Source organism: Dendrobates tinctorius, unplaced genomic scaffold (genome assembly GCF_039654945.1).
Source record: "Dendrobates tinctorius isolate UK_male_01 unplaced genomic scaffold, ASM3965494v1 ptg000139l, whole genome shotgun sequence".
Taxonomy (NCBI): Eukaryota; Metazoa; Chordata; class Amphibia; order Anura; family Dendrobatidae; genus Dendrobates; species Dendrobates tinctorius.
This window is the reverse complement of record NW_027361807.1, coordinates 1659694-1686764: the sequence shown is the minus strand read 5'-3', so window position 1 is coordinate 1686764 and position 27071 is coordinate 1659694. Positions and strand designations below refer to the sequence as shown.

Here is a 27071-nt window from a genome sequence, read left to right as displayed (position 1 = left end):
TCATAAATAAACGCTAGTCATTTCTAAGATATTTTACCACTAACGTGAAGTAAAATATGTAACGAAAAAGCAATCTCCTAATCAGTGGGATCCGTTAAAGCGTTCCAGAGTTATAACCTCATAAAGTCACAGTGGTCAGAATTGTAAAAATTGGCCTGGTCATTAAGCTGCAAATTGGCTCTGTCACTAACGGGTTAAGGAAGAGATCGGGTGGGGGAAGGTGCCGTTTAATTGATTGGCCCCCACCATGATTCACAGAGCAGGTTTCACTCCAGGTGTGATATAAAGCATAAGTGAGAATTAAAATAACTTTTAATGTAACTATTAAAATAACAAGGAATAGTGCCACCCTAGTGAGACACAATAAAGGCGATTGTATTTATATCTGAAACAGTCAAATATTATGTCAGACCAAAAACAACAAACACCTTAGGATAAAAATAGATTTATACTGCAGTGGCTAGAAAATCTATATAAAACAGAGCATAATATTGCAGTTATAGTTGACTTGTACACAGAAACGGAAATCCAGCCATGAATAGAGTAACATCATAACCCTGTTTGCACATATAAATGATATCTGTGGCAGAGAGTATCAACATATGATTATGAAAATAGAAAAATATGGATCAGTCTCCCCAATTCCATAAGCCATGTAGAAGGGGGGAGATGATCCTGAAGTGCAGACAATATATCAGGTGGAGGATGGGACTGACATTACCCTGTCAATCACCAAAACTCCCGCCCTAACAAGGGCAGTTCACAGCTATCCTTGTGCTAGACATGCCCTGCACTTTCCCTTAGATGTTGTCCCAACACTCCAGATGTGTGGATTTTTTATTTTGTTCTATTCATCCAGTCATTAGTATGTACAGTACAAGTCAAAAATTTATACACATCTTTTCAGTGTTTTTTTCTTATAATTGCTATGTGTGCATTGTAAATTAAGACCGAAAGCAACAAAAACACGAGAGCACATATGGAAACAAGTAAAGAAACTTATGTGAAACAAACGAGTATGTTTTAACCTTCGAATCCTCATTTACCTTTGATATGACAGCTTTATACACCATTGCCATTCTCTCAAGCAGCTTTATCAAGTATTACTTGGAATGGCTTCCAATAGTTTTGAAGTAGTTCCCATAGTTATTAAGCACTAGTCTGCTTTGCTTTCACTCTGCGGCCCAACTTATCCCAAACATCTCTGTTGGGCAGAGGTCGGTAGACTGTAAAGGCCATGTCATCTGACATAACACTCCATCCCTCTCCTCCTTGGTTAAATAGCCCTTGCATAACATGGAAGTGTGTTTTGAGTCATTGGCCTTTTGCCAAAGTAATGAGAGTCCCACTTAGTGCAAACCAGATGGGATGACCTATAGCAAATGACTGACTGGAACTTCCAAGCTAGTGTGAACTCTGGTGCATACACCTCCATGTACAGTATACAAAAGAAGTTGCATTCTGTTGTGCTAAAGCATGTAGACATGGATTATATGAATAGCAATACTGATCTGGATAATAAGAAAAAATTGAGACACTTGGCACATAATTTGTCAGGTAACATCAAGCCCCGAGGTTAGTAATGGAGAGGTGTCAATAAGACGCCCCCATTACTAACCCCATAGTCATATCGTATAAAAACGTACAAACTCTGAAAAAAAGGCCTTTAATTGAAAGAATGACAGACTCCTTTTAATAAATCTTAATTAAACCATACTTTCGACCTCGCCTATTCCACCAACGCCATTGTCTTCTGCAGAAGAGTTAAAAATTTCATCACCTTTCTGCAGAGGAGAAGATCCATTTGTCCCACTAAGGGTCTAGCTCTTCTACATCTAGATGGCAGGTTGCATGATGCGACCAAACAGCCCGTCATCCAGCAGACACTGAGCAACGTGTGCTCAGTGTCTTCCTGTGAACTCCTATTACGTGGGAATTGGCCAAATTATGTGCTAAGCAGCTCGGTTTTTTTCTTGTTCTCTGGAGCAGTATTGCTATTCCTATTTCTTATATTCCATGTCTACATGCTTTAGCACGACAGAGTGCAATTTCAAGTGTTACCAGCAAAGCACCATCACACCTCCCCCTTCATGCTCCACTGTGGATACCACATACGTAGAAACCATCCTCATTTTTTTTCTTCATTTCCCAAAGACATGACGTTTGATTCTAAAAATCTCAACTCCTTAGACAACACAGATTTCCCCTCCTGTCCAGTCCCTGTGTTGCTTGACCCAAACAAATCATCTTTTTTGGGGGGGTCTTGGTAGTTTCTTTGCGGTAATTGGACCATAAATGCCTCCTTCTCTGGCCTTCTGATTGAGATGTGTATACTTTGTTTGTGCATCATTTATATAATTTGAGGTTTGTTGTCTGAGGTGCTGTCATTTTGCGCATTCTTCTGCAGCAGAGGTAATTTTTGTTCTTTTGTGGGCTAGTCCTCATTAGTGCCAGTGTCCTCATAGCAATTGTTGGTTTTCATGACTGCACTTGAGGATGCCTTCAAGATTTTAGCAATTTTCTACATTCTCTGACCTTCATGCATTAAATGGATGATGGACCGTCATTTCTCTATATTCAGTTGAGTGCTTCTTGCCATATTACAGCTTGGAACAGTTGTGGAATAGGGCCCAGCACAGCTGTGTACAAAAGTCTCTGAAAAACACTCCTGATGGTCACAAACACTTTCTGAAGGCCTGAGCGTCCATAAATGAACTCTTGACGAGACCTATCTGTTTACTGGAAGTCATTCCCAGTGACTACCTGTTCTAGCTGCTTGAGGAAATGTAAGTGGGTTGTAAAGAAGTCATCGGAAAAAGGTCACATACAGTATTTGAGTATCTTACATCAGTATTTGTATGGGAAACCAGGAGTGGGTGATAAATCCAGAAGTGGTGATGTGTTTCTAGTATACTTTTCCTCTGATTGCTCCACTCCTGGTTTTAGCTTACAAATACTGAGGTGAAATACTGAACGTGGCATATTGAGGAATCAAAGCTTTAACACGCATTCTTGATTGTTTCACTGTTGCTTTACTCCTTTTTTCCATATGTGTGCCTTTGTGATTTTTCTGACTTCAGTTTAAATCCACAATGTGGACATTAAAATAATAGCGAGGGAATTAATTGGATGAAATGCTGTGTGCAAATCTCTGACTGGTACTGTGTGATGTTATAGAACACTATTGTGCACAAGGTTTAGGCAGTTATAACAAAAAGCGCGTAAGAATTCTTTAAAAAATAGCAAAGTTAATCACTTGGTCTTAGAAATTGGCAAAGAGAATGTACAAAAGAATAATCTAAACCAAACTGATAACTGTCGTGACCACCTTATCTTAAAAACCACATCAATACTTCTAAGGGTTTGTGCAGATGTACACGAAAATCGGAACACTGTCCGCTAATGTACGGACTGGCCACAGGTCTCCCAATCTGAGTGTGACAGTGTCATAGAAATGGGAGAGCTGCAGTCAGTCTGCGCATTGTGGTCTGAGATAGGACTGAAAACCATGGACATCTGCAGGAGTACCAAGTCTGTCCTATCAAGGTAAACTTATGTTCAGGTTTACGAGTAACCAATTCTACCAAACACAATGTGATGGTTTTCATATGTTAGCGGAAATAGTCATTAATAGAAACAGCTGTGTAACAGGTGTAAAACTTGGTGAAGAACAGCCAAACTCTGTTCCAAGGGTGAGGTTGTGGAAGACAGTTTCATGTCACAGGTGATACACTGGGCACCGCAGCAATGTCTCTCCCAGGCAAAGATTTCAAGCCAGACTAGTGCTTCATTACATGCTATGCCAGCTCTTTTGATGAATCCTCAAGAAATGGGCACTATTGAAAACCAAAGACACAGTTGTCGGCAGGGAAACTTAGTGCAGCAGTTAAAAGACAGATCTTGCTTGTCTTCCTTTTTAAATCTAATCTCTGGCAGTGCCCATAACTCAGAAAGACAGCAACCAATGGGACCCAGCTACACTCCATCTACTCTTGAATTGTGACCAGAAGTGGCCTCCATGGAATAATTTCACTACAAAACAAGGCCATGTGATGTAACGATGTCCAAAAACAAAGGAATTGTCATGCAGAAAAATAGCAGCAACTGTTCTGGACTGACTAGTCAAAATTTCAAATATTTGGCTCTAACAGAACAGTTTGTTCTCCAAAATTTTGCGACTTTTGGTGTTTTCATGCCAGTTTTGCCCAGCTCTGCCAAAATGGGAGGAGATGGAGTGGAATGGGTATGCAATTCCAAAGCTTGTCTAATTCATAATTGGCTATACGTTACCTTATGCCAGCAATGTTACTTTAGTCCCTGACTGGAGTAAGGGTATGTGCACACATTAAGTATTTGCTACAGACATTCCTGCTTCAAAAACGTGACTTTTGTTAGAAAAAAAACACTGCGTTAAAAAATGCACCTTTTTGAGTTTATCATATTATTATTTTTTTTTTTTTTTTTTTTTTTATGCTTTTTTTTCTTCATAGAATAGGTTAAAATGCTAAAATAACTGACATGCTGTTTAAAATCTGAAAGGGAAAAAATATAAGCAACGTGCATGATATTTCAGGCATCTCATTCAATTTGCTGGGAGAGTGGCAAAAATGTGATGTTAACCTACCCTAAGATTTCTGGTGAGATGCACACCAGTAGTCCGCTTGTTAATAAGGTTGAAACTTCTGACTCCAGCAGCCCCATCCCTCATTATGACCAGTCAGTAGGAACGCCAATTTTGATGACTCTGGGCCTATACAAAAGACAAGTGCAGCCATCAGGAGAAGAGCAGTACACTTAGAAGTCAGGCCCCTTTCACCTGTCCCTGTCTCCAGTACGTGTGGTGACAGTTTTCACATGTACTGGAGACACTTACACACATTGACCCGTAGATTTGATTGGGTCTGTGTCTCCATGGCTGTGTTTAGCCTTTGCTGGTTAGTAAAAAAAATAGGGGGGACCCATGTTGTGGGTTTTTTTTTTTTTAGTGGAGGGGGAGTTGGTGGGGGTCCCCCTTTCTGCTAACAAGAAAAGGCAAAGCTGTGAGCTGTTAATAGGCTGGGAACATTTTATGGCCAGTGGCCCCTTCACAGAAAAATACCAGCCCCAGCTGTCTGCTTTACTTAAGCTGGTTAGTAAAATTGTTTTACTTATATTACTGCTGTTCAGAGACTGCTATTCACAGACTACTGCCATCACTGATCACAGGGAGACCATGCGACGATGATGTGAGTTGGATTCAGCACCCGGTGCCTGGGAGCAGCACAAGCTGTACTGGTTTTCCCAGACACCAGTACGTTTCCCACTGAAGGTGCACACTGATGGCACGGGTACTGTTTTTTTCCAGTACCAGAAATGTCAGGATGCGTGCAACAGACCGAAGAGAGGTTCAGACCTTCAGGTGGGGGTACCGCTGACTTTATTTGAGGCCTGACAGAAACCGCTGACTGCTGTCTCCACCAGTCCTATAGAGTGCCAACACTCATGGTTGTTTGAACCCATATTCAGAACCTGGGTACAGCGATCAGACATTAATCACCTATTCTGTGGAGTGTGCCACCACTTTTTTAGTTTCCTTAGTGTGTTTTTTTTTTTTTTTTTTTTTTTTACACCTGTATAAACTTGTGTACACTTCTTCTTAGTGGGAGTTATAAGTTCATAAACTTCAATTGGAGAAATTATTGAAGACTGTGTACAAAGGGTCTTTTTCAGTACTAATCCCACCTCTTAAATGTAATACCAGCTGCTAAATAAGTTGGGATCTCTTCATTGACTTTCATTTTTATTTTAAACGTTTTATAGCCACTGCAAAGGATAGACAATGAGCTGGATCTTCGAGGGGAGCAACATCACATGGGCAACTTCCCATTCCACCACTCTCACCCTGTGCCTGCATTGCCCCATTCAGTGCCCATGCATTACCTCTCCCATGATGCACTGCACCAGGAGCTTTCCTTTCCAGTGGTAAGTTTGCCACACATGTACCAGGAGTCCCATTGAACTATTAGGTTGTTCTGCCTACCCTTTAATGTAATTTGAGAATTCCATTCCTCCTGTATCATGTATAAGCTAGGCTTGTGCTTCTTTGTGTGGTATGTCCATATTGCAGGTCTTTTGATAGGGGCTTTATGCGTCTCATTTACACCAGCTTTGTATAGTGATCTAAAACTAATGTCTACTGTCTGTAAGGTGCCAGCCTATCCTTAGGCTGTGTGCCCACGTTGCAGAAATGCTGCGGAATTGTCCACAGCATTTCCGCAACTCCCTGCTGCGGGTAAAATGAATGCGGAATTCGCATGCGTTTTCCCGCAAAACACAAGCGTTTTTAGCTTGCAGAACACTAGTGCTTTCCAAGTGATTTGAAGCATCGCTTGGAAAAGTGATTGACAGGTTGGTCACACTTGTCAAGCATAGTGCGTGACAAGTGTGACCAACTTTTTACTATTGATTCTGCCTATGCAGCATCAATAGTAAAAGAATGTTAAAAATAATAATAAAAAAAAAAAATATGGCTATACTCCCTTTCTGGCGGCCCCCGACCTCCTCAGCAGCGATCCCGGTCCTCATCGGCGCTGCCGGCAAGTTCCGTGCTTTGCGAGAATGACCTTTGTGATGTCGCGATCGCGTGACCGCTACGTCATCAGAGGTCATTCTTGCAAAGCACGCCTGGAAACGGAACTTGCCGGCAGCGGCGCTGAGGACTCCGGGGGCCGACAGAGGGTAAGGCCGGTTTCACATTTGCGCTTTATAGCGCAGCGACGGCCTGCGCACGGCCGCAGCTAAGCCCCTCCCCCTCCCGGCTCCCTGCCCACCCCATCCGGTCATCACCGCCTACTAGCGCACATGGACGCTTGCGATCTGCACACCCTATCTTTAGCATAGGGTGCGCAGATCATGCGCTGGCCGTGTGCTAGCAGGATTTTGCTGTGCGCTGCGCATTTTTGAAGGTGCGCCGAACGCAGCATGTTGCATTTCGGCGCGCACGGCGCACCTTCAAAAGTGCGCAGCGCACGGCAAAATCCTGCTAGCGCACGGCCTGCGCACCCTATGCTAAAGATAGGGTGCGCAGATCGCAAGCGTCCATTTGCGCTAGTAGGCGGCGATGACCGGATGGAGGGGGCGGGGCTTAGCGGCGGCCGTGCGCAGGCCGTCGCTGCGCTATAAAGCGCAAATGTGAAACCGGCCTAAGTATATCCCTATTTTTTATTTTAATTCTATTTTTTACAGGAATATGGTACCCAGGGCATGGAGGAGAGTCTCTTCTCCTCCAGACCCTGGGTACCATCCGCACATAAAGCGCTCACTTTGCGCATGGTGGGCCTAGCCACATGCGTAAATTGAGCGTTTCAATGCAATCCTATGGCGGCAGAATTACCGTGATTCCGCAAAATGAATGGACATGCTGCGGATTTTTCTGCTATGCGATTCCACAGCGGAAATATCCGCAGCATTGGCACAGCAATTGCGGAATCCCATAGGATTGTATGGGATGTGGAAACGCTTAAAAAAACGCAACGTGGGCACACAGCCTTGAGGTAGACTTGTTATTGCTAACTTTCATTTTCTCCCTGATTGTGTGTTTTCTCTCCTGTATTCTAGCCATATGCTCATCTGATGCCACGGCGACTAAATACCCAACGGTATCGCCTGCAGCAACCACTGCCACCTCCTGCACTGCCTCCTTCATATTATCCTAGTTTTCTGCCCTACTTCCTGTAAGTATTCTTACTACATATCTGAGTGGGTCGCTTCCCTTTGCCATGTCTTGTATCAGCAGGATGGCATGGGTTAACCTATATCTGCACTTATTGCCACCAGTTTTCTGAGTTCAAACGTCTTCTTCTTGCAGCTCCATGCTCCCTGTATCCCCCACTTCTGTGGGCCCATCTATCAGCCTGGATTTGGATGTGGATGACGTGGAAATGGAGAACTATGAGGTCAGTTTTGTCTAACATAAGATTTTATAATGTAGCTCTTTCTTTTTCTGCCTGTAATTTTTGACAATCACTGTGTTTTGTTTTTTTTTTCTTTTCCTTTTTTGCATTTTTTTTTCTAGGCACTGCTTAATTTAGCTGAACGCCTAGGAGAAGCAAAGCCACGTGGACTCACCAAAGCCAACATAGAGCAGCTTCCATCTTATCGCTTCAACCTTGAAAGCCACCAATCTGAGCAAACTCTGTGAGTAACCGTGCGTCATTTGTGTCACTAAAGATTCTCAGTATTTAGTAATATCATGCAATAATAACTATCAAGGGCATGGCACCTGTATAGATAATATCCAAATATGAGGGTAAGTTGCAATTTGGAGCACTTAACAGAGCAGTAGATCTGATCTAGCGGAAGGTGAAATTTGGATTACAATGCCCAGATCTGTTGATTAATTCTTCAGGATACATGGTTTTTATTTTTTGCTAGTAGAATACCCGCAGCTTCGCTCGCGGAAAATGTTAAATTGTTGGTTATGGTAGCTAAAGTAAAATTTTGTGTGACCCTGAAATTGAGATTTTCAGAGTGCTACAGTAAATTTTTTTTTTTTTTTTTTTTTTTTTTTTTTTTTCCTCTTTAAATTTTTATTATTTTGGCATTTTACTAATTTGTCGTAACTGATAACTTTTTTTTTTTAATTTCAACATTTTTATTGATTTTACATATTCAATACATATTATGTATAAACTATTACAACTATTTTTTAAACTATTTCTTAACAAAAATGACATTTTCTGCACCTTACACAAACCTATAAAACATTTACACCCAATTAACAACATAGTGCAACCCTTACCCCCCCCCCCCCCCTCCCACCAGAGTAATCTATAAGTAGTTCACGGACAAAAGAGTAAAATTGATTTACAGTTAAACAACTATCTATTGTAGTGCTTTTTGGTAAACAATGTTTCTGGTTTTACCTTCAGGTGCATGAAAAGATTTTTGGGGTTACCCACTCTAGAGCAAGCAGCGTACAACTGTCCATGTGATAAACATGGGCTCTCCAAATTAACGCTGGCTACTTTAAGTGATTGACGTGCGTGTGTGTATGTGGTATTTATGGGGTGGTGTTTGTGTTGTGTTTGTCTAGTGGGCTGGTGTTTGTGTGGTGTTGTTCTTCTGGGTTGGTGTATGTGTGCTGTCTGTGTGATTGTGTGTGGTGCGGCCCCTTTAGCAGCGACTCTTTGGCGCCGTCGCTATAATCCGTCCTTGTCAGTCACAACTGTTGTTTTCCCCTCAGCACTTTTACTTTCACATTTCTCCATTATATGCATAGGGCCTAACTTCGGGGGCCCCAATCTCATGACAGGGGGACGCTAGTGAGATGTAACGTGCACAGTATTCTGCTCCTGTGGGTGGAGAGGGGGCGTGCCAAATTTCACCCAAATCGGGCTAGTACTGTGGATTTGTATCGAGCGGGCTACTACAAATTTTGAGCTGTGTGTATGTGTATATATATATATATATATATATATATCATATCGTAGACCCTGTTCTAGGACCCTTGCAACAATCTAGTATCGTCCACCCCCTTTCTGCACAGATTTGCTTGATTTCTGTAAGTTTTTCCTGGTGACGTCCAGCTGTAAAGACCTCACTTTGGAAGGTTGTCCACTACTAGGACAACCCCCATCTGAAACTAAACGTTCAGCCCCAATAATATAATAAAGCCTATTCACTTCCCATGACGTCTACTTTCCAGCGGTCTCGAGGCTTTGATGTGATGGAATGACACGTGATGCCCAGCGCCCAACCAGTGCTGGCGTCGCTGCCTCCACCTTCGGACAAACTGAACATTAAGATGAAATCCGGGCTACAGCTGCAGCCCACTTTCTTTTCATGGGAAGGTGGAGGCAGTGATGCCAGTGCTGATTGGGCGCTGGGCATCACGTGTCATTCCATCACATCACAGCCTTGGGGAGAGCGAGTGGCAACACTGCGGGAATGGTGCCAAGCACAGGAGGGGGGTATAGACTGTTATTGGGGCTGAACATTTAGTTTAAGAAGGGGTTGTTCTAGTAGTGGACAACCCCTTTACGTTGCTTATTATAATGTATAAAGCTTTCTGTTTTTGTTTTTTTTTTATACTTTCAGGTGTGTGGTGTGTTTTAGTGACTTTGAAAGTCGGCAGCTCCTCAGAGTGTTACCTTGTAACCATGAGTTCCATGCAAAATGTGTTGATAAGTGGCTCAAGGTATGTTTCACAGCGTGTAAGACGAAAAAGTAGTCCATATTGTTGCAGTAAAGATTGTTAACACGTACTAAAAAAAAATGTGGATAAGACCGGCACTCCTGTAGTATTAACTTAATGTGAAGGTGTACATATGACATGGGCAATATGTGGACATATATACACTCACTGGCCACTTTATTAGGTACACCTGTCCAACTGTGTGTTAAGACTTAATTTCTAATCAGCCAATCACATGGCGGCAACTCAGTGCATTTAGGCATGTAGACATGGTCAAGACAATCTCCTGCAGTTCAAACCGAGCATCCGTATGGGGAAGAAAGGTGATTTGAGTGCCTTTGAACGTGGCATGATTGTTGGTGCCAGAAGGGCTGGTCTGAGTATTTCAGAAACTGCTGATCTACTGGGATTTTCACGCACAACCATCTCTAGGGTTTACAGAGAATGGTCCGAAAAAGAAAAAAAATCCAGTGAGCGGCAGTTCTGTGGCCGGAAATGCCTTGTTGAGGTCAGAGGAGAATGGGCAGACTGGTTCGAGCTGATAGAAAGGCAACAGTGACTCAAATTGCCACCCGTTACAACCAAGGTAGGCAGAAGAGCATCTCTGAACGCACAGTGCGTCGAACTTTGAGGCAGATGGGCTACAGCAGCAGAAGACCACACTGGGTACCACTCCTCTCAGCTAAGAACAGGAAACTGAGGCTACAATTTGCACAAGCTCATCGAAATTGGACAGTAGAAGATTGGAAAAACGTTGCCTGGTCTGATGAGTCTCGATTTCTGCTGCGACATTCGGATGGTAGGGTCAGAATTTGGCGTAAACAACATGAAAGCATGGATCCATCCTGCCTTGTATCAACGGTTCAGGCTGGTGGTGGTGGTGTCATGGTGTGGGGAATTTTTTCTTGGCACTCTTTGGGCCCCTTGGTACCAATTGAGCATCGTTGCAACGCCACAGCCTACCTGAGTATTGTTGCTGACCATGTCCATCCCTTTATGACCACAATGTACCCAACATCTGATGGCTACTTTCAGCAGGATAATGCGCCATGTCATAAAGCTCGAATCATCTCAGATTGGTTTCTTGAACATGACAATGAGTTCACTGTCCTCAAATGGCCTCCTCAGTCACCAGATCTCAATCCAATAGAGCATCTTTGGGATGTGGTGGAACGGGAGATTCGCATCAGGGATGTGCAGCCGACAAATCTGCGCCAACTGTGTGATGCCATCATGTCAATATGGTCCAAAATCTCTGAGGAATGCTTCCAGCACCTTGTTGAATCTCTGCCACGAAGAATTGAGGCAGTTCTGAAGGCAAAAGGGGGTCCAACCCCTTACTAGCATGGTGTACCTAATAAAGTGGCCAGTGAGTGTATATACATACAATATGCATCAGTACACTACAGTCAATGAGTACATGAATTCTACTACTGCTACATGTAAAAAATGTAGGACGTACTTCCTATAAATGTGTATGAGCCATCCACCAGTGACAACGTGAACTTGTAGTATACAGTCATGGCCAAAAGTTTAGAGAATGACACAAATATTAATTTTTACAAAGTCTACTGCTTCATTTTTTCTAATGGCAATTTGCATATACTCCAGAATGTTATAAAGAGTGATCAGCTTAACAGCAATTACTTGCAAAGTCAATATTTGCCTAGAAAATTAACTTTATCCCCCAAAACACATTTCAAAATCATTGCAGCCCTGCCTTAAAAGGACCAGCTAACATCGTTTCAGTGACTGCTCCATTAACACAGGTGTGGGTGTTGATGAGGATAGGGCTGGAGATCAATCTGTCATGATTAAGTAAGAATGACACCACTGGACACTTTAAAAGGAGGCTGGTGCTTGGCATCATTGTTTCTCTTCTGTTAACCATGGTTATCTCTAAAGAAACACGTGCAGTCATCACTGCACAAAAATGGCCTAACAGGGAAGAGTATCGCAGCTAGAAAGATTGCACCTCAGTCAACAATCTATCGCATCATCAAGAACTTCAAGGAGAGAGGTTCCCTTGTTGCCAAAAAAGGCTCCAGGGCGCCCAAGAAAGACCAGCAAGCGCCAGGACCGTCTCTTAAAAGTTTCAGCTGCGGGATCGGGCTACCAGCAGTGCAGAGCTTGCTCAGGAATGGCAGCAGGCAGGTGTGAGTGCATCTGCACGCACTGTGAGGCGGAGACTCTTGGAGCAAGGCCTGGTCTCAAGGAGGGCAGCAAAGAAGCCACTTCTCTCCAGAAAAAACATCTTGGACAGACTGATATTCTGCAAGAGGTACAGCAAGTGGACTGCTGAGGACTGGGGTAAAGTCATTTTCTATGATGAATCCCCTTTTCGATTGTTTGGGACATCTGGAAAACGGCATATTCGGAGAAGACCAGGTGAGCTCTACCACCAGTCTTGTCTCATGCACACTGTCAAGCATCGTGAAACTATTCATGTGTGGGGTTGCTTCTCAGCCAAGGGAATGGGCTCTCTCTGTCTTGCCTAAAAACACAGCCATGAATAAAGAATGGTACCAGAATGTCCTCCAAGAGCAACTTCTCCCAACCGTCCAAGAGCAGTTTGGCGATCAACAATGCCTTTTTCAACATGATATGGAGCACCTTGCCATAAAGCAAAGGTGATAACTAAATGGCTCAGGGAACAAAACAGAGAGATTTTGGGACCATGGCCTGGAAACTCCCCAGATCTTAATCCCATTGAGAACTTGTGGTCAATCATCAAGAGACGGGTGGACAAACAAAAACCTTCAAATTCAGACAAAATAAAAGCATTGATTTTGCAAGAATGGACTGCTGTCAGTCAGGATTTGATCCAGAAGTTGATTGAGAGCATGCCAGGGAGAATTGCTGAGGTCCTGAAGAAGAAGGGTCAACACTGCAAATATTGACTTGCTGCATTAACTCATTCTAACTGTCAATATAACCTTTTGTTACTCATAATGATTGCAATTATATTTCTGTATGTGATAAAAACATCTGACAAACACACATAAAAACCAGAGGGCAGCAGATCATGTGAAAATATAATATTTGTGTCATTCTCTAAACTTTTGGCCATGACTGTAGACCCTAAACTCTGAGTAACCTCAACATATATATCCAACCAGACCTCAAATGAACTGGGGAAGAGGGACTTTGGCTCAGCTATAATTGAAACCGGTCTAGGAAAGCTTGGTAAAAAATGGTGGTTTTGCCACACAATTCAAAAAACATGAGCAATAGCAGCATTCAAGTTATTAACCTAATGTGAAGGCACACAGAAGCTTTATCCAAAATTCAGACATGTATACATATACTATGCATCAGTGCACTGTCAATGAATAGATAAATTCCACTATTGCTATACATGTGGAAAACATGAAGTGTTTAGGTAACCTTTTTGTATAAAAAGAAATGCACTCTGATCCGTCCATCTTTCCCACACAGGTTTTATTTAGCGCAAAGTCAGATCTAATTTCTTTACCAAAATCATTTGAGGCTATTAGAATTGTTGGCATTTAGTGTCCATCCCATTAGTCAACCTGGTGAATAATAAAGTAACTTGGCACTCAACTGAATAATCCTTTGCAAATTAGATTTATTTTATAATTTATTGCAGTCCTGGGCCAGCTGACGAGCGGGGGAATACCGCGTCCCACCTGTGTATGCCACCTCGATATCTAAACAAGGCATTTAAATCAGTATATCCACTCTTATAATAGATACCATTTAGATCAACATGACATTCTGAAGTAGATCTCCATAGGAATCCTTACTTGGGTACCGGATTAGTATTTCGCGATAGTCGGCAGACTGAGGAAGGCCGATAATAGGCCAAAACGTTTCCAGGACTGCAATAAATTATAAAATAAATCTAATTTGCAAAGGATTATTCAGTTGAGTGCCAAGTTACTTTATTATTCACTTTGGTCTGGGTAACCTACTTGCGCACCCTGCGGTAGTGCCACGCTATATTTGACATTAGTCACCTGGTGGCTGGTAACGGTTTGTGGGTTTTTTTTTTTTATCCAAAAAATGGTTACTAAGTTCATGTTCTTATGTGTGTAGCAATAAAAACCATAATTTATTTTGTATGAGTAAAAAAATATTAACCCCTTTCTGCCATGAGACGTACTATCCTGTCCATGTGCCCTGGGACTTAATTCCCAGGGATGAGATAGCGATCAGCGGCGCTCATGTGGTGAGCGCCGCTGATCGCGGCCGGGTGTCAGCTGATTATCACAGCTGACACCCGGCACAATGTGACCGCCCCCAACACGTTAACCCCTTGTACACCGCGATCAAACACGATCGTGGTGTACCGGGGGTTAAAGGGATGCATTGGCAGGGAGGGGGCTCCCTCCGTGCTTCCCTGAGCCCCCCCACGGCAGCGCAATGTACAGCGCTGCTGCTGGGGGCTCTTTCCCTACAGGCCCCCGGATCCAAGATGGCGACGGGGACCTTCGGGGGCCTGTAGGGAGCTGACTTCCTCACTGCCTGCAAAGCACAGGCATGAGGAAGTCTGCAGCAGTGCCTGTGACAGATCGCTCATCTGTGACAGTGATCTGTGATGCGACAGATCAGCGATCTGTCACAGGACAGTGATGTCCCACCTGGGACAATGTAGTAAAGTTAAAAAAAAAAAAAAAAAAAAAAAAAGTGTAAAAATAATTTTTTAAAAATCGCTAAATAAATTAGTAAAAAATAAAAAATCCCCAATAAATTCATTTTTTTGAAAATAAAACAATAAAAGTACACATTTGGTATCGCCGCGTCCGTAGCGAACTCCTTTAAAAAAATAAAAAACGAAGCAAAAAATTTTTTTTATCATACCACCAAAAAAAAAGTGCAATAACGCGCGATCAAAAAGACGCATATAAATATCCATGGTGCCGCTGAAAACGTCAGCTTGTCCTGCAAAAAACAAGCCGCCAAACAGCATCATCTGCAAAAAAATAAAGTTATAGCTCGCAGAATAAAGCGATGCAAAAATAATTATTTTTTATATAAAATAGTTTTCATTGCATAAAACCACCAAAACATTAAAAAAAAAAACCTAAATGAGGTATCGCTGTAACCGTACTGACCCGAAGAATAAAACCGCTTTATCAATTTTACCGCACGGGGAACGGTGTAAACGCACTCCCCCAAAAGAAATTCATGAAACGCTGGTTTTTGTTCATTCTGCGTCCCAAAAATCGGAATAGAAAGCGATCAAAAAATGTCACGTGCCCGAAAATGGTACCAATAAAAACGTCAACTCGTCCCGCAAAGAATAAGACCTCACATGACTCGGTGGGTCAAAATACGGAAAAATTAAAGCTCTCAATATATGGTGATGCAAAAACTATTTTTACAATAAGAAGCGTCTTTTAGCGTGTGACAGCTGCCAAAAATAAAAACCCGCCATAAATAGTAAATCAAACCCCCCGTTATCACCCCCTTAGTTAGGGAAAAATAATAAAATGAAAAAAATGTATTTCCATTTTCCCATTAGGGTTAGGGCTGAGATTAGGGCTAGGGGTGTGTTGGGGTTCGGGTTGGAGTTAGAATTGGGGGTTTCCACTGTTTGGGCACATCAGGGGCTCTCCAAATGCAACATGGCGTCTGATCTCAATTCCAGCCAATTCTGCGTTGAAAAAGTCAAATGATGCTCCTTCCCTTCCAAGCTCTGCCATGCGCCCAACAGTGTTTTATCCTCACATATAGGGTATCCGCATACTCATGACAAATTGCAAAACAACTTTTGGGGTCCAATTTCTCCTGTTACCCTTAGGAAAATAAAAAATTGGGGGCAAAAATATCATTTTTGTGGAAAAAAATGTTTTGTTTTGTTTTTTCACGCCCAGGCGTTAGAAACTTCTTTGAAGCACTTGGGGGTTCAACGTGCTCACCACACATCTAGATAAGTTCTGTGGGGAGTCTAGTTTCCAAAATGGGGTCATTTGTGGGGGGGTTTCCACTGTTTAGGTATATTAGGGGCTCTCCAAAGGCAACATGACACCTGCAGACCATTCCATCAAAGTCTGCATTCCAAAACGTCACTACTTCCCTTCCGAGCCCCGACGTGTGCCCATACAGTAGTTTTCTCCCACATATGAGGTATCAGCATACTCAGGACAAATTGGACAACAACTTTTGGGGTCCAATTTCTCCTTGTACCCTTGGGAAAATAAAAAAATTGGTGACTAAAAGATCATGTTTGTGGAAAAAATAAGTTTGTTTTTTTTTTTTTTTACGCCCGGGCATTATAAACTTCTGTGAAGCACTGGGGGGTTCAAAGTGCTCACCACACATCTAGATAAGTTCCTTGGGGGGTCTAGTTTCCAAAATAGTGTCATTTGTGGGGGGTTTCTACTGTTTTGGTACATCAGGGGCTTTCCAAACGCGACATGGTGTCCGATCTCAATTCCAGCCAAAAACGTCAAATGGCACTGCTTCCCTTCCGAGCTCTGCCATGCGCCCAAATAGTGGTTTACCCCCACATTTGGGGTATCAGCGCACTCAGGACAAATTGCACAATATCTTTTAGGGTCCTGTTACCCTTGGAAAAATAAGAATTGAGGGTGAAAAGATCATTTTTGTGGAGAAAATATGATTTTTTTAATTGTACGGCTGTATGTTATAAACTTCTGTGAAGCCCTTGTGGGTTCAAAGTTCTCACCACATATCTAGATAAGTTCCTTGGGGGGGTCTAGTTTCCAAAATGGGGTCACTTGTGGGGGTTTTCCACTGTTTAGGTATATCAGGGGCTCTCCAAATGTGACATGGCGTCCGATCAGAATTCCAGCCAATTTTGCATTGAAAAAGTAAAACGGCGCTCCTTCCCTTCTGAGGTCTGCCATGCGCCGAAACAGTGGTTTCCCCCCCCCCACATATCGGGTATCAGCGTACTCAGGACAAATTGCACAATAACTTTTGCAGTCCAATTTCTCCTGTTACCCTTGGTAAATTTAAAAAAAAATTGAACCTGAAATGTTTTTTTTGTGAAACAAAATGTTCATTTTTTTTTTATTATTATTCAAAAAAATCCTGTGACGCACCTAAAGGGTTAATAAACTTCTTGAATGTGGTTTTGAGCACCTTAAGGGGTGCAGTTTTTAGAAAATACCCAAAAGTGACACCATTCTATCATATAGACCCCTCAAAGTGGCTTCAAATGTGATGTGGTCCGTAATTGCTGGTCAATTTTTAACCCTTATAACTTCCTTCCAAAGTTGTGCTGATGTAAAGTAAACATGTGGGAAATGTTATTTAAGTTTTTTGTGTGCCGTATCTCTGTGATTTAAGGGCATAAAATTCAAATTTGGAAAATTGCGAAATTTTCGCCAAATTTCCATTTTTTTTTTTCACAAATAAACGCAAATTATATGAATTAAATTTTACCACTAGCATGAAGTACAATGTCACGAGAAAACAATGTCAGAATCACCGGGATCGATGGAAGCGTTTCAGAGTTATAACCTCATAAAGGGACAGTGGTCAGAATTGTAAAAATTGGCCCGGTCATGAACGTGCAAACCACCCTTGGGGCTTAAGGGGTTAATATTTACAATTTTCTGTAATTAATACTCAATATCAAGGACCATAAATACTGGTTGTATGCCATATCATAAAACATATAGAAAAAGATGTGAAGTAACCATACACAATAAAAGTATTCATTTTAAAGTGGATAACTTTATTTAAATAGATTTTAAAAGTATATATACATCAAGTTAACCCAACATTGGCACCATTTACCAATAAGTAAGCATGAAAAACACTGTATAATATATTTGGTATAGATTATCCTACAAAAATCAGCAAGAGTATTTGCATAGTATATAGAATAATATTTATATAAATATTACTATAGTATACAATCAGTGTAACAACTCACTAGTTTACTTTCAGTCTTTTTATTGGAAACTTCTGATCATGAGTAATCGCCCTTGTACACATTAGATGAAAATTGTCCCACAAAAGACCATTCATTAATAGCCCCAAACATATCACATGCTGCCTTGACCATTATTGGAATTCCCATTGGATGAATTGTCGTACGAGCTGTGTGATCTGTTCACATTTGTGTTATGTCTTCTCTTTGCCACTGCGTTATGACGTTCATATAATCTGTAGTGCACTTGATGTCGTCATTTTACTGACCCCCAGTAATTCATGTTGGGGATTCCGTGTTTTGATAATGAAACATCACAGCAAGATTAATTGAAATGCACTGTATAATGCTTAGAGTGTAAATGTACTTAACCTTTATTGAGGGTTCACTGCAGGAATGACTGTTTTTTTCTCTTTCAGTCTAACCGCACATGTCCCATCTGCCGGGCTGATGCCTCTGAAGTTCACAGAGACGGGGATTGAGGACAGCAATTTTCCCTCTTGCCTCCTGCCGGTGCACAAACCCAGAGGGATCAATACAAAATAAACCAGCCTCCTTGCCTGACTCGGATGCTTCAGCTTCCCCCTCCACCTGCACTAGTCCTTGCGGCTAGGACACAGCAGCTTTGAATCTGGAGGTGGTGTCGAGTCACACATTCCACTGTCTCCATCCTAGTACCTCTCCACCCCAATACTTTCCAACAGTGCCCCTTCCTTATGTATTTCAGTTGTGGGCATTGGGAGGGATTTGAGGTGTGTGTGAGATGAATTGGGTTATAATGAGAGACCGTTTCTCTCATTTCCTTTCCTCTGACAGTATCTGAGGCTAACAGGAAAAGACTGGGTCATTGTGGCCAGTGCTAGCCCCCAAAAGGGGACCTTGAGGCATTACCAGGGGCTCCCTGTTTGCAAAAAATTTACTTCTGTTAGTCCCTAAGTTGAGGGAAGTGTCACAGCTGCTTATTTAAATGTTTGCACTGATGCCCTGACGGGCAATTTTATTTTCTTTTATTGCATTGGACCAGATTTTATGCTCCACATCTATCATTTGCTGCCATCAGACACATCTGCGGTCAGAGGTTATTGTGTATTTGGCTTTGATCTCTGGCTTTCTATTTCATTCTCTTTCCTTTAATGCTCCTCCACCTTCTCTCTGACCCGCCATCCATTTCAGTCCACCTGAAAGCAGTGTGCTGTGAAATGTCTTGGAAGGCAGAGTCCCAGTAAGAAGACCTTCAGCATCAGATTTGATTTTATTCTCTCCACCCAGTGATAACTCATAGCTTTTGCTCCCTGGAGGTATACCGGAGACCATGATGTGTTTATCACCAGCTTTTTTTCCTTTCATACCAGCCTGATGGCAATGTGCCACTTTACATGTATTTGAAGCTTCAGTTGCTGGAACTTCTCGATTCCTTTTTCTTTCTTGACCTGTTGAGCATATGTGATGTGTGGACCAGTCTGGAGGTGCAGGGCTCTTATTTTGCCCATGTTCTCCTCTTTCTTCTGGTGGTAGAAGCCCTGGTAATGCCTCCTCAGTGTATTTTGTTGGGCAGCAGGTCACACAATTGCAGGCTGGTGTGTGATTACAGGGTACACTCTGTTGCACGCCAAGCTGTGTTTTAGTGAGCGTGTTGCACTTGGCATCCGCAATTTTCCCCCCACCCCAGTCTCTGTGTTGACAGGGGCGCATGGGCGAGCGGCTGCCTTATTTTACTGATTTGTATCTGTTTTTGTTCAAGTTTGCATGATAGAACAGCAATGAATTCAACACGAGCCAGCCAACCATTTCTGATCTGTGTGCGCGTCTAAACGGTCAGGCAGAAAGAATCTGTCTTAATGTTTCACAATATGCATGTCTGAGCAGCTTGGAATATGGTATCTGCTAACCCTTGGCCGTCTGTGAAGTGACGTGAAGGGGGGTGGGGGGCTGGGACAAGCATTATATAGGGTTATGTATCATGCTGAGCTGATTCCTGCTGTGCACTTGTTCGCAAGCAGAAGGCAACCGAACTGTTTTTTGTTTTTTTTTTTTTGTTTTTTTTTGGGATTTGAATGTCTCGTTGCCTGCAAAGGTCACACTCGGGCAGGGATTGTGCGATGGGGTGTTCCTAGGCCAAAAGTTAATGAGTTTATAATACTGGCCCTCTAGTATATTACAGCGTAATAACGTGTGGAAATATATTACTATGTTAATGGCTAATTCTACATACAACTGGTTTCATTATGTTAGTGTAATCCACATCGCGGCTAGAAAGCGAGAACCTCGTGCAAATCACCACTGCTGTAACCTGTAGTAAATTGGGGTTGTAATTCTAGACGTATAGTTTCACAGGCTGTCGAATCAATAACTTATAAAGCAATGTTCTATTACCTGTCTGTGGAGTGGTGGCTTTGCAGTCCTCTTTATTTTGGGGCTAGTAACCAGTGTTTTTGGATTTTAGTTTAGACAGTACTACAATTTTTTTTTTTTTTTTTCTTCTGCCCTTCTTTCTGTGCATAGTAACTTAACCCTCTTCAGCCACTGTCTGGCTGTAGATGTCTTCCTCTCCACTGACCACTTCACTGTTCTCACTGTTGACAATTCTGGAAATAGACTTTAGCTGGATACATAAATAAATCTCTATATTTATTATAGTATTTCAATGGCTAGTGTGTTTCCAATCCATTGTGCTTGTCCTTTCATAGGTCACTACTAAATGTGGTTCATATATTTCCTGGTCCACTACATGGGACCTGGGGAACACTATGGGTGGTGGACACTTCTTGCCTTATATAACGGCAGCACATCAGGTTTCAAGCCATATGCTGGCAGTGAGAACAGTGGGAAATTCAACTGTTCATATGCTGGAGCATGATTGTATCTGCTATTTTCTTTCCACCCTCACAATAGATTAAAAAAAAAAAAAATCCCCGTTTTCTGAACTGCCACATTGAGGCTAGTGGAAGAAGGTAGTAGTGATAATAGCAGAGAAACTGGACTGAGCACTTGTTTTACAGCACACATTACCAAAGGTCTTACTGTATATAATAACACTTCAGACTTCTCAGCAGACTCGCCCCAGACAATAGCAGTAACTGCTCCTATCTCTCAGAACCCCCTTGCCTGGTGGAGATGTCTTCTGTCAAACCAGATGAGGCCCTCTCCAGCAGAAAAGGACTTGTCTCTTCATCCACCCTCTGCTGCACTGTATTACATACATACAGTTCTTCCACTAATCTCTGTAAAAACCCCACAACTATAGTATAAGTGCTGTGAAGCTCTAGAAAAGCACTTGGCACTTCATTATCAGTTGGCTTAAGTAATACCCATTGATTTAGGATGTCCGTGATTGCTGCATAGATGCCACTTTTTTTAATCTCTCTATATATGTTCTTTTAAACACCCCTATGGTGGGATATAGTGGATTGTTTACTGTATCATCCTAACCTCCTGGACCCCATACTCACACTGGGCTTGATTGATCTCAATTTTTCCCTCCCACTAACATTCCTGCCCCCCCAGAGATGTGGCTTCCCTTACTCAGGGTCCCGGAGGTGTCTTCTGTGTTAGATTTGTATATCTATATGTGTGCGTATACATATAGATATATCTATATATAAACTTTTTATTTTTGGCTTTTGGTACTTGCACATTTACTGGTTACCTCATTTCCCATGTATGTATTTGAAAAAAAATGCTAATATATAGAAATGGTTCTTGAAGCTATCAAAGTGTGTTTCTTTTCCTCCGTTCCATTGGAATAATATTGGTTTGTAGCATTTAACATTACCTAGTAATATTGTATTATATATATATGTGTATACTGATTGAAATTTTTAACAGATTTGTACTTTTTTTAAAATGAAAGTTGCTAGTTTTGCTTGACCTGGTAGTGCAATCATTTATTTTTTTTAATGTTGTGGCTGAATTGAGAGGGTTCACTAATAAATGTACAATGACAATACTGGAGTCTCTTGGTCCCTTTTTTAAGTTCATGTTTTGCTATATGTACTAATGCCTCAAAGAAAAAGCATTTATATTCCCATCTGTGAAAAAGAAAACAAAGCCCAAGTGGCATCACTGGATCGACATCTATCTCCCTATTTCTTCTTATGAACACATGCCAATTGAAGTCATTTGTTGCTGAAAATTGGCCAAGACTAGATGGGAGTATATATTCACTGATCAGATGAAACATTATGAATCCACATGAATAATACTGTGCACAAATGCTGACAAATTCGTAACCCATACAGGCATGGACTCTACCATGAAGTTTTCCAATGGTGTTCTGAATGTCTAATTGCTAGGAGCCCCCCCTGTTCCTGCTTACTGCACAACTGCCAAGATTAAAGCATCACACTGGCGTCTTTTGGTTTATTTTGCCACCAGAGTGGGATCAATATAGTGTAAGGTCCTTGGTAATCTACTTATCAGCTACCGTCTTCTGTTATCAGCACTGGTCTGGTCATCTTCTCTTAGTGTTTGCTGGGTGGTCCGGAAGTCCACTACTTGTAAATCTGTAAGAGCCAGGACAAAGTTCTCATACTGAGAGATTGTGACCTTTATCGATCTGACTTGTGGTCACTCAGAACCTGCAGTCACAAAATGGTGTATTAGCACCTGAGCAGCTTTTGGGAAAAGAAGTCAGCTAGGGGTAAGTATTTTACTAGATAAGTATTGTACTAGGGGCAGGGAGCATGCATTAGTGATACCACACCAGCACTGAAATAAAAAAATAAAAAAACCTGCTGTAGTGCCTTAATGACCAATGACTGGGGTAGCACCTTATGAGCAGGGGTAAGTTCTTGCATCATGACACGCTAAGCCTGTCGTGTATTTCACTATGTGAAAATGGTTACAGCTCCATGCCGACAGCTGACCGGCGCCACTAGAGATACAGGGACCAGTTGCAGCCGTCCCCACTCTCTGATCGTTGTGATCAGTCAATCAGACTAACCAATCAGTGGGAGATGCTAAAATATCAGCAGTTCCTCCCTCTATTACTGCTGAGAGCTCAGCTTAGCTGACAGATGATGTCTTGTGGAAGCAGCCAGGGCCCGTGCCCACTCCACCCCTGGCTGACTTAAGCTGGAGTCACACATAGCGACTTACCAGTGATACCGACACCGATTATCAAGGTGTCAGGATCGCTGGTAAGTCGCTATGTGATCGCTGGTGAGCTGTCACACAGACAGCGATCAGCACAGCGATGCCGAGCGCCCGGCATCGCTTGCCATCGCTGTAAAAAATAGAATTAAAATAAAAAATATATTCTCACCTTCCGACGTCCTGCGCAGCCATCCTCTCTCCACGCTCTGGTCCCAGTGCTCCTTGCGAGAATGACCGCGAGACGTCACTGTCTCGCGGGAGCGTGAAGTCTCGCGGTCATTCGTGCAAAGGATCACTGGGAACGGAGCGTGGAGAGAGGATGGCTGCGCAGGACGTCGGAAGGTGAGAATAACTAATTTTTTATTTTAGTTCTATTTTTTACAGCTGATCGCTGGTCTCCCGCCTGTCACACGCAGCGATGCGTGCTGACCAGCGACCAAAAATATGTCCAGAAGTTTCTTGCAGCGATCAGCGATACCGGCAGGGGGGCTGATCACTGTCACACACAGCGATCTCGCTGGTGAGATCGCTGTTATGTCACAAAAGTTGCGACTCAGCAGTGATCTCGCTAGCGAGATTGCTATGTGTGACTCCTGCTTAACCCTCCTGATGATGTGATCACAGCGTCTGGAAGGCTGTACGAGGGAGGGAACATCCTCTCGCCACCAATGGTACCCCTGCAACAAAACCGCAGGGAGCTAATGGTTGTCATGGCACCTGGAGGTCAAACAATGACCTGGTGTGCAAGTTATGGTGGCCTGTTAGACCAAGCCATATACAGGGTCTAACAGGTGATCTGCCAGTGTGACCAGTGTAATGCAATGCATGAGACCAGTGAACAGACAAAAGGTAAACTCAGCACAGGATGACTGTTGAAACTTCCAAGTCCTGCCATTTGGTGCTTGTCCACTCCATGAATCATTTAAATGCACATTGATACCTGCTTGTTTTCTCTCAATCTCCACCCCTATTTTGATTGACAGCTTTTGCTTCATAGAGCCAGAGAAGGGCGGTGATGGATGGAAACCAAGCAGGAGGGGAAGGTGTATTTAAAGCACCACATCAGCATTTTTTTTATTTCACCGCTGGAGTGATGCAGAGAATCCAAGTCCCCTGCCCGTATGATATTTGCCTTCCAGCTTTTTCATCTGTTTTTCGTCGCCGGTCCGTCTTCTGTAGTTTGTGACCTTCCGGCTGCTCCACTGTTTTATGGAGCGAACTGGAGGTCCGTAATCAATGTAAGTCGATGAGAGCCTCGTTCTGGTTCTCATAGACTTGCATTGAGAGCTTGTAGGTTGTTCCAGCCACTCAGAAGCTGAGCTCATGAGTTTGCCACAAGACCATAGGGTGCGTATATGACCAGAAACGGGGCATGTGTATTTAAAGCACCACTCTAGCAGTGAAGGAATAAACCCACTGGAGTGGTGCTTTAAATGATTGGCCCTGCTGTGAAGCACTGTGCACTTGTACTTGAATTAAACAGTCATTCGGTGCTGACAGACCCCTTTTAATTCACATAGATGGACAAAGTAGTAAAAGAAAATTACAAAAAAGATTTAAATTACACCAATAAATATGTATGTATGTACACACAACCTCCTGAGAATTATTTGGAGGCAAGATGAAAAAAATGCCAAAAAATTTTTTGTAAGATTAAAAAAATCTTTTCATTGAAATATAATGAAATGGTTAAAAAGGTTTTTTTACACATCAAGCTAACGGAACATGATGAACAGGACTGGGAAATGTAAGGTGAGTACCAAGAACACACACAAATTACTTTAAAAATCAATGCATAAAAAATACAAAAATGTATGTAAAAAATTAATGCAAAAGTGCATGTTGCACGTGAAAGTACAAAATCGGAATATCTCAGAAAAATTGGTATTAGAATTATATCGATGATAGATATGCCCACCACATGCTTATAATGAAAAAAATCATGCAAAAAAACACTGGCGCCCCCATAGAAGATGCACTCTGCGAAACGGCGCTGTTGGGGTTGGAGGACACTCACTGGGAGCCTGGCCACACATGCACTTTGAGGTATATCGTTGTATGTCATTTTCTTTCATGTTTTCCAATATGTGGATCATGGTAGCGCACTGAAGCTTTTTATATTTATGCGCTAGTCACTTTGGATTAATTTCTCTAAAGAAGTTTCATGGACATATGCTTTATACCTTTTAGTCTTCAGATCATTAGCACTGGAGCTCTGTATATTCATGCATGTTACTTTGAATTAACTTTACCGACATAAGCATGTGTCTAATTTAACTGTTTAATTGCATGCAGTTGTTGCATTTGTGCACTGAACACTCAAGATTTATTGTTACAACAAATTTATATTTAATTTTTAGGCTTTTTAGCCTCTAATTATCTGGATTGTAACATTATTTCACACCCCTTCCTTTTTTTGTGCAGCAGTTTGCATGCAGTTACACTTTGATGCATATCAATGAGTTTTTTTCAGTGTTTTTTTTTTTTTTTGCATGATTTTTTCATTATAAGCATGTGGTGGGCATATCTATCATCATTGATATTCTAATACCAATTTTTCTGAGATATTCAGACTTTGTACTTTCACATGCAACATGCACTTTTGCATTAATTAATTTTTTACATACATTTTTGTATTTTTCATGCATTGATTTTTAACCGCTTCCCGACCGCTCACTGTAGATAAACGTTGGCGCTTGCTGGGCTTTGTGCAGCGCCGACGTTTACTGTCGGCGGTTTTGTGCCCCCCGGGACCCCACATACCTTATAACGCGGGGATCCTGGTGCACAGTGCATGCTGGGACCCCCGACGTCATCGAGACCTGATTGGTTCAGGTCCTGATGACGTCAGCGTCAAAGCAGCCAATGGGAGCGATCGCTGGGAAAGCTGCTTGTTTCCCGGCGATCTCACTCATTGTAGCGCGACTTCTCTGATCTAACACTGACAGATGATCAGAGGTGAAGCAGCGTTACTGTGTGACTAGATCTCTGCCTGGCACAGCTGATCGCTGTGCCAGGCAGCGATCTTGTCACACAGTAACGCTGCTTCACCTCTGATCATCTGTCATTGTGAGATCAGAGGAGAAGTCGCGTTATGTGCCAGGTAGCGATCTTGTCACATAGTAATGCTGCTTCTCTGATCATCTGTCAGTGTGAGATCAGAGGAGAAGTGGCGTTACTATGAGTCAGATCGCAGGGCAGCGATCTTGTCACAAAAAGAAAAAAAGTAAAGAAAAAAAAAAAAGCAGGTACACAGGTTAGGGCTAGGGCTGGGATTAAGGTTATGGGTGTGTTGGTGTTAGGTTTGTGGTTAGGGTTATGGTTAGGGCTGAGATTAGGGTTAGGGGTGTGTTGAGGTTGGGGTTGGAATTAGAATTGGGGGTTTCCACTGTTTATGTACATCAGGGGGTCTCCAAATGCAACATGACACCCGCAGACCATTCCATCAAAGTCTGCATTTCAGAACGTCACTACTTCCCTTCCGAGCCCCGTTGTGTGCCCAGACAGTAGTTTTCTCCCACATATAGGGTACCAACGTACTCAGGACAAATTGGACAACAACTCTTAGGGTCCAATTTTTCCTGTTACCCTTAGGAAAATAAAAATTGGAGGCTAAAAGATCATTTTTGTGGAAAAAAATGATTTTTTTTTTTTTATTTTCACGGCTCTACATTATAAACTTTAGTGAAACACTTGGGGGTTCAAAGTGCTCACCACACATCTAGATAAGTCCCTTGGGGGGGTCTAATTTCCAAAATGGGGTCACTTGTGGGGAGTTTCCACTGTTTAGGTACATCAGGGGCTCTCCAAACGCGACATGACACCCCCAGACCATTCCATCAAAGTCTGCATTTCAGAACGTCACTACTTCCCTTCCGAGCCCCACCGTGTGCCCAAACAGTAGTTTTCTTCCACATATGGGGTACCAGTGTA

General features: G+C 42.4%; 1 protein-coding gene across 5 annotated transcripts in view; it reads left to right on the top strand.

The window, feature by feature from the left end:
• Positions 1 to 21990, top strand: part of RNF44 (ring finger protein 44) — a 53309-nt gene extending 31319 nt beyond the window's left edge. For all 5 annotated transcript variants that reach the window (XM_073545072.1, XM_073545068.1, XM_073545069.1 and 2 more), the window contains exons 6-11: positions 5800 to 5961; positions 7597 to 7712; positions 7847 to 7934; positions 8054 to 8175; positions 10078 to 10177; positions 18464 to 21990. In XM_073545072.1, the coding sequence (XP_073401173.1) occupies positions 5800 to 5961; positions 7597 to 7712; positions 7847 to 7934; positions 8054 to 8175; positions 10078 to 10177; positions 18464 to 18526 (651 nt within the window). In that variant the 3' untranslated portion in view covers positions 18527 to 21990. The remainder of the gene's footprint in view (positions 1 to 5799; positions 5962 to 7596; positions 7713 to 7846; positions 7935 to 8053; positions 8176 to 10077; positions 10178 to 18463) is intronic.
• The last annotated feature ends 5081 nt before the right edge of the window (positions 21991 to 27071 follow it).